An 11,281-nucleotide genomic window follows, 5' to 3' on the forward strand; every position below is an offset into this window, starting at 1 on the left:
CTCGTGGAAGGCAGGAGCTCCTGCCGTGCCCTGCAGGAGCCAGGGAATGCTCTTTATAGAATCATAGAATAACCAGGTTGGAAGAGACCCACCGGATCATCGAGTCCAACCATTCCTCCAACTCCAAATAGGAGTTTTCCTTCTTTTCCTTTCCCCCATCCTATTCCCAGCCCCAGCACTGCCACTTTGGGAAGAGACAGTCCAAGACATCTCAGGACGTTGTGTCATTCTATGATTTTGAAATGCGTAATTACCCAAGACCCAAGAGGCAAATCAAGATCTCAACCATTACCAGTCAAGGGTTTCCTTGTGTTACTTATTTCTCCTTCAGAATGACAGCAGTTTCAAAGCTGAAGAAGAAAGAAGCTCCTTTTCCAAATCTAAATCCAAACTGCTGGTGCCCTAAAGAAAGGCTGAAGAAACGAAAGCCGCATCCAGCCCTGCAGCCCCCAGGTCCAGAAGCGTTCTGCAGGCGCAAGTTAGGGAAAACGAACAAGAATTTGTGGGGTGGCTGTTTGATAAGAATGGTTGGACTCGATGATCCGGTGGGTCTCTTCCAACCTGGTTATTCTATGATTCTACAGTTAGAGGAACAAACATCCAAGGATTTAAGGATGTGAAAAGGAGTCATTTAGCTGCACAGAAGTGTCTTTAAATGTGCAGGATGTGTTGGGTTTGGTATTTGAACCCCCAAGTCAAAAGTAGGAGTAGAAAGCCATGTGCCTGGTTCATTTTCAGTGGTTAGAACGGCAGCGCTGTTCTTTCCTTCTCCCCACATCCCGGTATTTATTTGATCATTGATGCCAGCAGCATCCACCCTCTCATTTTAGGGCACTGTTACAACACCCAGAGAGGGCACCAGCCCTCCAGAAACAGAGAGTGCACCAGCAGGACGAGCACAGATATTTCAATTAACCTGTTTGTGCAGTAATAGGCTAAACATTTAGTCTGATTGACGAGAAGCTCGACATGAGCCGGCAACGTGCGCTCACAGCCCAGAAACCAACCGTGTCCTGGGCTGCATCCAAATCAGCGTGGCCAGCAGGGCGAGGGAGGGGATTCTGCCCCTCTGCTCCTCTCTCGTGAGACCATCTGGAGGATTGTGTCCAGTTCTGGAATCCTCAACATAAGAAGGAGATGGAGCTGTTGGAACTGTCCAGAGGAGGCTACAAGGATGATCAGAGAGCTGGAGCACCTCCCATACCAGGACAGGCTGAGAGAGTTGGGGTTGTTCAGCCTGGAGAAGAGAAGGCTCCAAGGAGACCTTAGAGCGACCATCCAGCACCTGAAGGGGCTCCAGGAAAGCTGGAGAGGGGCTGTTCACAAAGGTGGTGATAGAACGAGGGGCAATGGGGATAAACTGGAGAGGGGCAGATTTAGACTAGACATAAGGAGGAATTTCTTCACTATGAGAGTGATGAGGCCCTGGAACAGGTTGTCCAGGGAGGTCGTGGCTGCCCCATCCCTGGAGGAGTTCAAGGCCAGGTTGGATGGGGCTTGGAGCCCCTGATCCAGTGGGAGGTGTCCCTGCCCATGGCAGGAGGGTTGGAATCAGATGATTTTTAAGGTCCCTTCCAACCCAAACCATTCAATGATTCTATGATAAGAACAAAAACTAACCGCAGCTTTAACAAGATACAATCTGAAAGCCTCTGTAAACTAATAGGCATAAAAAGAAAGTTACCACCTTGAAATCCCTCACAAGTCATAGAATCGTAGAACCATGGAATGGTTTGTGTTGGAAGGGACCTCAAAGCCCAGCCACTTCCAACTCCCTTCCATGAGCAAGGACACCTCCCATCAGATCCAGTTGCCCCAAGCCCCATCCAGCCTGGCCTCAAACACCTCCCAGTCCCACCCCTCCTGGTTATTTGCTCAGTATTTTCAAACTGTTTAGAACTTCTCAGTTTATTAAAGTTCCCAGTTCCCCGTTCAACAGCTGCGCTGATAAACCACATTTTTATTTCCAAAACACCTGGTTCCCTTGCAGCTGAACAATCTTTAACTGAAAATGCATGTTCCCATCACAGAGAAATTCCAAACGATAATCATTAACTGGGACCCATCCTGAGTAAGTCCTGAGATATTTTTAAGAGACTTCAAAATATGATGGGTTTTCACCACCCCTCCCACCGCAGACCTCGTCCAGCCTGTGCTAATGTGCGATACAGAAAGAAGTGGAGATGGGGCCAGTCCCTAACTGGATCGTCCCTACCGTGGGTGGTTTTTCTCTTCTACAAACTCATCATGAGGCACAAGGACCTCAAGGCAGATCACGTCAGTGAAGCCTGAAGCCAAGAAGTCAGTGAGTAGAAGTCAGCCTTTTCTGAGTCATTTGTCACTGGATCCCCTGCCTCGCTGAGCAAGGGACCCATGCGCTGCTTAGCCTTCCTTTAGCTGTCCCCATGTTTCTAGGAACCCTTTCAAATCCACCAACAGTTCCATCTCCAGTTTAGCTTTGGCTTTCCAAACACCAGCTCCGTTTGGACGATGTCTCTAGGTTCCTCCTGGGTAGCTCACCCCTGCTTACACCCTCTGCGTCCTTGTTTTGTTTTGTGTGTGTGTTTGACCTCTCTCAGGGTTTCCTCCTCAGCCACAGAGGCTTCCTGTCCCACTTGTGCAGCTTCCCAGATATCCGTGCTCTCAGGAGGTTCTCCTTGAAGTCCTGCAAGCTTTTCTGGATCTCTTTGGATGTTGTGCCTGTTTCCCATGGTGGAAGAGGGTCCCTTGGAATCACACCCTCAACCTGGCGGTGAATTGTTAGTGGTCTGCACAAACACAGACACCCAAGGTCCTGCCCCTGGGTTGGGGCAATCCCAAGCACAAATGGAGGCTGGATGGGGAGAATGGATTGGGAGCAGCCCTGAGGGGAAGGATTTGGGGTGCTGGGGGACTGAGAAGCTCAACATGATCCAGCAGCATGTGCTTCCAGCCCAGAAAGCAACCGTGTCCTGGGCTGCGAGCAGCAGTGAGGGAGGGGATTCTGCCCCTCTGCTCCACTCTGGTGAGACCAAACCTGGAGCCCTGTGTCCAGCTCTGGAGCCCTCAGCACAGGAGGGACACGGAGCTGTTGGAGCAGGACCAGAGGAGGCCACGGAGATGATCTGAGGGCTGGAGAACCTCCCATACAAGGACAGGCTGAGGCAGTTGGGATTGTTCAGCCTGGAGGAAAGAAGGCTGCGGGGAGACCTTAGAGCAGCTTCCAGTGCTGAAAGGGGCTCCAGGAAAGCTGGGGAGGGGCTCTGGATCAGGGAGGGCAGGGGCAGGATGACGGGAACGGTTTTCATCTGAGACTGAGATGAGATCTTTGGAAGAAATGTTCTCCTGTGAGGTGGGGAGGCCCTGGCCCAGGTTGCCCAGAACAGTGGTGGCTGCCCCATCCCTGGAGGGGTTCAAGGCCAGGTTGGATGGGGCTTGGAGCCCCCTGATCCAGTGGGAGGTGTCTCTGCCCATGGCAGGTGGTGGAACTGGATGGGCTTTAGGTCCCTTCCATCCCAAACCATTCATGTTTCTATGATTCTAGGGGTGCCTGGTGGTCATCACACCAAAAATCACCTGCCAAGTTCACCCATCAGTCAACTCCTCCCAATTTCCTCCCAATCTCCTCCAGTGTCCTCCCAATATTGGCTCAGTGTGTCCAGCCTTGCTTGCTTGGAACTTCTAAATTTGCTTAAGTTCCCCGTTCCCCATTCAAAAGTCATGCTAATAAATTGCACTATTATTTCCCAGCACCCGGTCTTTCTTATCTACAGAAACTCTTACAGCTGAACAAACTTTATCTCAAAGTACATGTTCCCCTTCCACAAAAGTTACAAGGATAATCATTAACTGGGACCCATCTAATCTACATCTTCTGCATGCCTGATGATCCTAAGGTATTTTTAAGATGCTTTAAAACATTGTGGGCTTTTATCAACAACTCCTTGACTGTTTTTTCTCTACAAACTGACCAAAGATGTGCTCTGTCCAGCCTCTATTCTGTTCATGAACATGCAAACAATGTTAGCTCCAGCGTCAGCCCTTGGGGAAAATGTCTCTAAAGTGACAACCACTAAAATTTACAATTATCAGCCTCTCCGCTTGGAGATTGATCTTGTTTTCACCCAGCCTGGAGATCATCCACCCAACGGAGAGGAGAGGAGAGGAGAGGAGAGGAGAGGAGAGGAGAGGAGAGGAGAGGAGAGGAGAGGAGAGGAGAGGAGAGGAGAGGAGAGGAGAGGAGAGGAGAGGAGAGGAGAGGAGAGGAGAGGAGAGGAGAGGAGAGGAGAGGAGAGGAGAGGAGAGGAGAGGAGAGGAGAGGAGAGGAGAGGAGAGGAGAGGAGAGGAGAGGAGAGGAGAGGAGAGGAGAGGAGAGGAGAGGAGAGGAGAGGAGAGGAGAGGAGAGGAGAGGAGAGGAGAGGAGAGGAGAGGAGAGGAGAGGAGAGGAGAGGAGAGGAGAGGAGAGAGGAGAGGAGAGGAGAGGAGAGGAGAGGAGAGGAGAGGAGAGGAGAGGAGAGGAGAGGAGAGGAGAGGAGAGGAGAGGAGAGGAGAGGAGAGGAGAGGAGAGGAGAGGAGAGGAGAGGAGAGGAGAGGAGAGGAGAGGAGAGGAGAGGAGAGGAGAGGAGAGGAGAGGAGAGGAGAGGAGAGGAGAGGAGAGGAGAGGAGAGGAGAGGAGAGGAGAGGAGAGGAGAGGAGAGGAGAGGAGAGGAGAGGAGAGGAGAGGAGAGACTGCAAGCAGCTCTTGCCATTGAAGCCAAAGTGCAGACAGCATGGAGAACCTCAGCCCATCCCATGTCCTCAAAACAACATTGGAGCTCTAACTATATATTATACCTAATAGATCTGTTATGATTCTGTTTGTTCTGTATTGGAATAACAAAAGAGTCGGTGTCTATTATGCAAATTCCATGACTGAACCATCATCTTCCTGCAATCCCTTTTCCAGTAAAGCAATTTCCTTCAGGCTGGTCATCTGATCAACCATTCCTTTAACAATTGGCTTGTGTATTCACATAAGTCTTTCCCTCCCTCCCGTAATGCGCCTCTTCTTCCTTGGAGCCTTCCCCAACCACTGCCTATGTCCACCCTATGCCTGGCAGGATGAAGTCCCACCCAAAGCTGTGAATTCCCTTCCTTTCCAACACTGTGTTTCTTCCTAAGTTACCAGGGGGAGGATGACCTGCATGGTGGAGTGTCTTGGTGCATCTGGCAGGACCTACAGTGGAAACTCTTCCCCCACGCACTTGCCTGGGGTTTTCAGATGACTGAACAACCCTATGGGAAAGAGAGACCCCAGCCCTCAAGAAGAAAGAGGCTGGAGACAGAAAATGTTGGGAAGCTGTCTCTGGGAGAAACTTCCACCTCGTGTCTATCTATCTACCTCATGATCTGGGAGGACCTGAACAGGCTGGACCAAGGGGCTGAGGCCAGTTGTATGAGGTTCAACAAGGCCAAGTGCCAGGTTGTGTGCTTGGGTCACAACAACCCCATGCAACACTCCAGGCTGCGGGAAGAGCGGCTGGAAAGCTGCCTGGCAGAAAAGGACCTGGGGGTGTTGGTTGACAGTGTCTGAACATGAGCCAGCAGTGGCCCAGGTGGCCCAGGAGGCCAACGGCATCCATCATGGGGTGGCCAGCAGGAGCAGAGGAGGGATCGACCCTTGGACTCGGTGCTGGGGAGGCTGCACCTCAAATCCTGGGTTCAGTTTTGGCCGCTCACTCCAAGAAGGACATTGAGGGGCTGGAGCACTTCAAGAGAAGGGAACAGAGCTGGGAAGGGGCTGGAGAACAGGGTTTGTGGGAGCGGCTGAGCGACCTGGGGCTGTTTAGTCTGGAGAAGAGGAGGCTGAGGGGAGACCTCATCGTTCTCTGCAGCTCCCGAAAGGAGGTTGGAGCCAGGCGGATGCTGGTCTCTTCTCCCAAGTGACAGGTGACAGGACGAGAGGAAACAGCCTCAAGTTGCACCAGAGGAGGTTTAGATTGGATATTAGGAAAAGTTTCTTCACTAACAGAGAGGTGAAGCCCTGGCAGAGGCTGCCCAGGGCAGTGAGCGAGTCTCCATCCCTGGATGGCTTCAAAACCCGTGCAGCCGTGGCACTTGGGGACATGGTTTATTGGGCATGGTGGAGTTGGGCTGATGGTTGGACTGGATGAGCTTAGAGGGCTTTTCCGACCTTAATGATTCTATGAGTCTCGCTCTAGCCTTCTCATGTCTTTAGGGAAATTCTAGCTATATCATCATCTGTAAGAAGTTCTCCCCTTTGTCAAATGAGACAAACCAAAGCAATAAGGATGGCGACTCACGCACGTGCCCCGCTCTTGCAGGGCTGCTGAAATAGGTGCTGGCATCCTCCAGGAACTGGCTGTGGCTTTTAGCCCAGTTTCTTATTGGCTCATTACTGTAAAGTCCTCCCACACTTCCCAGCCATCGGTCCTCCTCCTAGGAGCAGAGATAAAAGGCTGGCACCGAAGGCAGTCCTGACAGACAGACAGACGGCTCAAGCTGCTTTGGCACCTCCCTGCTGGACTGCATCATGAGAAAGGCAATGCTGTTCTCTGGCTTTCTTCTTGCTTTCCTTGGCCTGGCTCTGCCGGGCATCCAGGGAAAAGTCGTCCAGCGATGTGAGTTGGTGAAGATCCTACGTCAGAATAGCTTTGAGGGCTACATGGGCAGAACTGTAGCTGACTGTGAGTACAACGAGCTCCCACTGAGCCTCTCGGCCTGCACCACCTTTGCCTCTCTAAGGTTCTGTGCCATCTTCCAGCAGTACTATTTTGTCTCTCTGTTCCTTTGACTTCACCAACTCTCTTCTCCATCCCTTGTCCCCTTCTATTGCTTAGACAACAAATACCCATCCAGCATTTATCCATCTGTTTCTCAGGCTTATGATATCGCCAGTTTAATGACTTCTCCAGCTCTTCATTCACCCTTGATCCCTCCATTTCACTCCTCTTTTTTTACCCTGAGCACACCTTGAAATTCCTCCTCTTGGGCCTCTTCCTCCCGCAGGGGTCTGCCTGGTGGCACACGAGAGCAGCTACAACACTAAAGCGATTCATGACAACGGTTCAAGCAGGGACTACGGGATCTTTCGGATCAACAGTCAGTACTGGTGCGACGATGGCAAGACCCACGGCTCCAAGAACGCCTGCCATATGGGTTGCTCAAGTGAGTGGTGGGACAGAGCAGAGAGCTTTTCTTTGTCCGCTCTGTGAAAACACCCTGATGTGTCCAGGACATCTGCCTAGAGGTTCTCTGGGCATTTCTCTCCACGTGTCCTTCTATTTGTTCATCTCCTCAGTATCCCACCCACCCTTCCTGATGAACAACATTCCCTTTGTCCATCTATCCCCTCTTTCCCTCTCTCCGTCTTTCCTCCATGACGACCTTTTCCCCTTCTCAACAGAATTCCTAGATGACAGCATCAAGGATGATATGCAGTGTGCCAAGAAGATTGCTCAGGAGGCAAAGGGTCTCAAACCCTGGTAAGGACAAGGGCAGAGGACCCTGGGGAGGAGAGGGCAGAGGAGACCGAAGGAAATGCTGCTGTTCATTGGCAGTGATGGCAGGGGGGCAAAGGGTGAGATGCTGTACTTGGGAAAGTTTAGCACAGTCCTTCTCCTAGAGCTGAAAGAGCTGAGGAGGACTGGCTCCCAGCAACTGCTCTAACTCTCTAAATGTCCCTCCTCCCCTCCCAGAGCTCTCCCTTTGAGTTCCCATCCCCAGCTCCCTAGGCGGAGCTCATCAGAATTTTCATTGATTCTTATCTTTCACGCCCGGCTTTCATGGAATCATAGAATCATTAAGGTTGGAACCGATCTCTAAGCTCAGCGGGTCCAGCTGCCAGCCCAACACCGCTGTGCCTGCTAAACCATGTTCCAAAGCATCACAGCCACATGGGTTTTGAACCCCTCCAGGCATGGAGACGCCCCCACTGCCCTGGGCAGCCTCTGCCAGGGCTTCACCACTCTTTCCACAAAGAAGTTTTTCCTAAGATCTAGTCTAAACCTCCCCTGGTGCAACCTGAGGCCATCTCCTCTCGTCCTATCAAGCTTTTTTCACCCAAGTTTCTCAAAGACTAACCAAGTTTGGGTTTATAACCAATTCAATCATTGGCTAACTCCTCAAATTACATCGTGTCTTTCTTTTCCAGGGTCGGCTGGAATAAACACTGCAGGGGCAAGAACCTGAGTCCCTACGTGAGGGGTTGTTAAATCACTCTACGAGCGGTGACTGTTTCCTCAGGACCCCCAAGGGTGAAGAGCGAGGGCGTACGGAGCAGAGGCCATGGAAAATGGATGGGTGTGGGGAATTCAGAGCAGCATATTGTTACAGCAGCAAGGGTAACGCTATCGGTGACGCTATGAGGACATCGCGCTACTGCAACGCAAGTAGAGAACTGGAAGGCTCTTGGCTTCAAAGGAGCAAAGCTTAGCAGAAGTGCACGGCACCTGAAGCTTCAGCCTTTTACTTCCATAATCCCATCTCAAGATTTTGATTCCCTAACAGGGTTTACCGATGTTTAAGGGTTCTCTCCCTTGTGCCTTTCTCTCTTCTCCTTCATCTCTCCCTTCTTCCCATTCTCCTTCCCTTTTTCCACTACCTTATTTTATTCTTTTGTTCTCTCTTATCCGAGTGTAGGAAATACAAAAAAATTATGAATACCGTTATTAGTTATAAAAGCTGCATAACTGCAGTCATCTTCTACCTGGGACACCGTTGCTGCCTGAGATGGATAGGACAGAGACAACTACGCTCTTAGAATCATGGAATCACCAGGTTGGAAAAGACCCATTGGATCATCGAGTCCAACCATTCCCATCAATCACTAAACCATGTCCCTCAGCACCTCATCTTAAGACCTAGAGACCACTATAACCTTGCTCCTTAAATTTATCTGAGCATCTTCTGGTGGGTGTGAGAGAGGACACTGCCGCGTACGCCCGTCTGGCCTGGCTGAGTAGGGCTTTTCTTATCATCCTTTGAGGTATCGGATCAAACAAAGTCTAGGAAAGACGCAGGCAGCATCTCGGTGAGGAAATAATGGGTTGGAAAGCCGTTTAGGAAAGGGAAATACTTCCTCATTTAGGTCATGAATCCTTTTTCCAAACGAAGGCTGAATCCAGAAGCAGAGCACCAATGGAAGGTGACAATACTGAAACCGTGTTTGCTTCTTCATACGCTTTGTTCTGCTGCTTGGTGAGCAGTGACTGCTTTTATGTTATGCAATAAAGGGATGCTTCAACTCTTGTCTAATGTGAATGTATGAACCAGCTATGAAAAGCAGGTTGTTTTAGATGGCTGAATCGAAAAAAAACCACAAAAATGCTCGAAATAGCCTTGCCAGCAGCCCCTCTTCCCACTTACACGGAAGACAGTGTCTCCTTCCCCTCCCAGGACCTACAAGACTTAATTCTTTTATTAAGTAACTCAAGGCAGAGCTATTTTATATCCTGGTGTCCACAAAGTTTCTGAGGAAACTCAAAAAAACTTGAGTCAAGGTCTTACCTTGTCATTGTTTTCACTGCAGGCACTTCCCATCTATTTGGGGATCTGAACAAACCTTCTTATCTGGAGCTGAAACCTGGTAAAGTGATTACCTAAAAATTAAGCCCATACATGCTTCTCCAAGGGACATAATCAACAAGAAAAGACCAGGAGCTGTGGAAGTAATGAAACAACCCTGCCAGGGGCTGCTGAATCCTGCCACAGCTCCACAATCCCAGGTCCAGGAGCAAGGCTGACCATGGGTTCCCAGAAGGCAGGCACATATATCCACCTCCCCGAGACACCAACACATCCCTACACACATATACATGCATATATCGTAGAATCATGGAATGATTAAGGTTGGAAAAGATCTCTAATCTCATCCAGTCCAACCATCAAGGTTGGTGAGGCACTGGAACAGGTTGCCCAGGGAAATTGTGGATGCTCCATCTCTGGAGGTGTTCAAAGCCAGGTTGGATGCGGCTTTGACACACTCCCTGATCTGGTGGGAGGTGGCCCTGCCCATGGCAGGGGTTGGAACTGGATGGGCATTGAGGCCCATTCAACCTGGCCTTGAACACCTCCAGGGATGGGGCAGCCACAACTTCTCTGGACAACCTGGTCCAGGGCCTCACCACTCTCATCGTGAAGAAATTCCTCCTTCTGTCTGGTCTAAATCTTCTCCTCTCCACTTTATCCCCATTGCCCGTCATCCTATCACTCCAAGCCTTTGTGAACAGTCCCTCCCCAGCTTTCTTGTAGCCCCTTCAGGTGCTGGAAGGTCTCTGTAAGGTCTCCTCAGAGCACTCTTCTCCTCAGAGAATAGCTGGAAGTATCTTTTTTTCGTGTAGCCATTTGACAGCGTTTGGAGATCAGGAGCATCTCAGTGCGTGCCAAGCAGGAAGCGATGCTGACGGCAAACACGGAGCTCAAGCCTCGCTCCTGCCGAGGGAAACGCAAAAGAAGCGCATGACCATGTTGGGCAAGGGGGTTGGGAAAAATCTGCACAACCAGCAGGTGTTTTCCTTAAAGAAAAGCCTGGATTTTGCTCTGATCAGAGCCTTTTTGGATAATGGAAATAATTGTTTGCCACTCTTACTGTGAGCAGGGATGATGCTGGGGTGAATCTGTTGAGATTCAGTTGTGTCTCAGTTCTGCTCCCAGCAAGAAACCTCCCAGTTTCTGCTCTTCCAGTGCTGCTCAGCCTTTCATCTGAGCCCACAAAGAAGTTTCTAGGCTGGGAGAAGAAATCCCACTCAGGCAGGATGCGGTGCGGAAGACACGGCTGCGAGGGGACACAAACCCTGGATGGTGACAGGGGTTGTGTGGCTCTGGTGGGACTGAGGAGAAGGAGCTGGAGAGCCTGCCCTTCGCTATCAATGCTAGCAAAGCCTGAGTAACAAATGTAGGTAATTAGACTGGCTCAGAAGTAATTATATTTGTTCCATCCCGTTGAGCTTTACAAATTAATTAATAGAGGGTGGAAGGAAACTGAGGGTGTTACAAGTTTGTCAACAGCAGCATGGAGGGAGGGTGAGCCTCCTGTACGCTGCTCGGAATAACAGCAACACCACGGAGTCTCCCAGCACGATGCAACAGGGGAAATCTCACCCTTATTATATAGGTGGGGAAACTGAGGCACAGGGGGGTTCCTGCCCAAAGCCCCTCACGAGGGCAAACAAGGACTCGCCGCCCCGACCGCATCGCGAACACTTGCCAGGCCACGTGGTTCAGTTCTTGGGTTTGGGTTTTCTTTCCTCCTCGTCATGTTAAACAAAGGACACCCCGCGGTCTCTCGGAGAAAACAACAAAC

The 11,281-nt window shown here is 50.6% G+C and overlaps 1 protein-coding gene across 1 annotated transcript; it reads left to right on the forward strand.

Moving 5' to 3' along the window:
• The first annotated feature begins 6,467 nt into the window (after nucleotides 1-6,467).
• On the forward strand, nucleotides 6,468-8,396 carry LOC138730599 (lysozyme C-like). The gene is made up of 4 exons (XM_069875897.1): nucleotides 6,468-6,665; nucleotides 6,988-7,146; nucleotides 7,385-7,463; nucleotides 8,132-8,396. Exons 1-4 carry the CDS (start codon nucleotides 6,512-6,514, stop codon nucleotides 8,190-8,192), a joined length of 453 nt encoding a protein of 150 aa, XP_069731998.1. The 5' UTR covers nucleotides 6,468-6,511; the 3' UTR covers nucleotides 8,193-8,396.
• Nucleotides 8,397-11,281: the final 2,885 nt, after the last annotated feature.

The sequence above is a fragment of the Phaenicophaeus curvirostris genome, chromosome 24, assembly GCF_032191515.1.
Source record: "Phaenicophaeus curvirostris isolate KB17595 chromosome 24, BPBGC_Pcur_1.0, whole genome shotgun sequence".
Classification (NCBI taxonomy): domain Eukaryota; kingdom Metazoa; phylum Chordata; class Aves; order Cuculiformes; family Cuculidae; genus Phaenicophaeus; species Phaenicophaeus curvirostris.

Coding starts and splice junctions, on each gene's coding strand:
- LOC138730599 (XM_069875897.1), top strand. CDS start 6,512: ATGAGAAAGGCAATGCTGTTCTCTGGCTTTCTTCTTGCTTTCCTTGGC. Junction 7,147..7,384: donor CTGCCATATGGGTTGCTCAA/GTGAGTGGTGGG, acceptor CCTTCTCAACAG/AATTCCTAGATGACAGCATC. Junction 7,464..8,131: donor GCAAAGGGTCTCAAACCCTG/GTAAGGACAAGG, acceptor TTTCTTTTCCAG/GGTCGGCTGGAATAAACACT.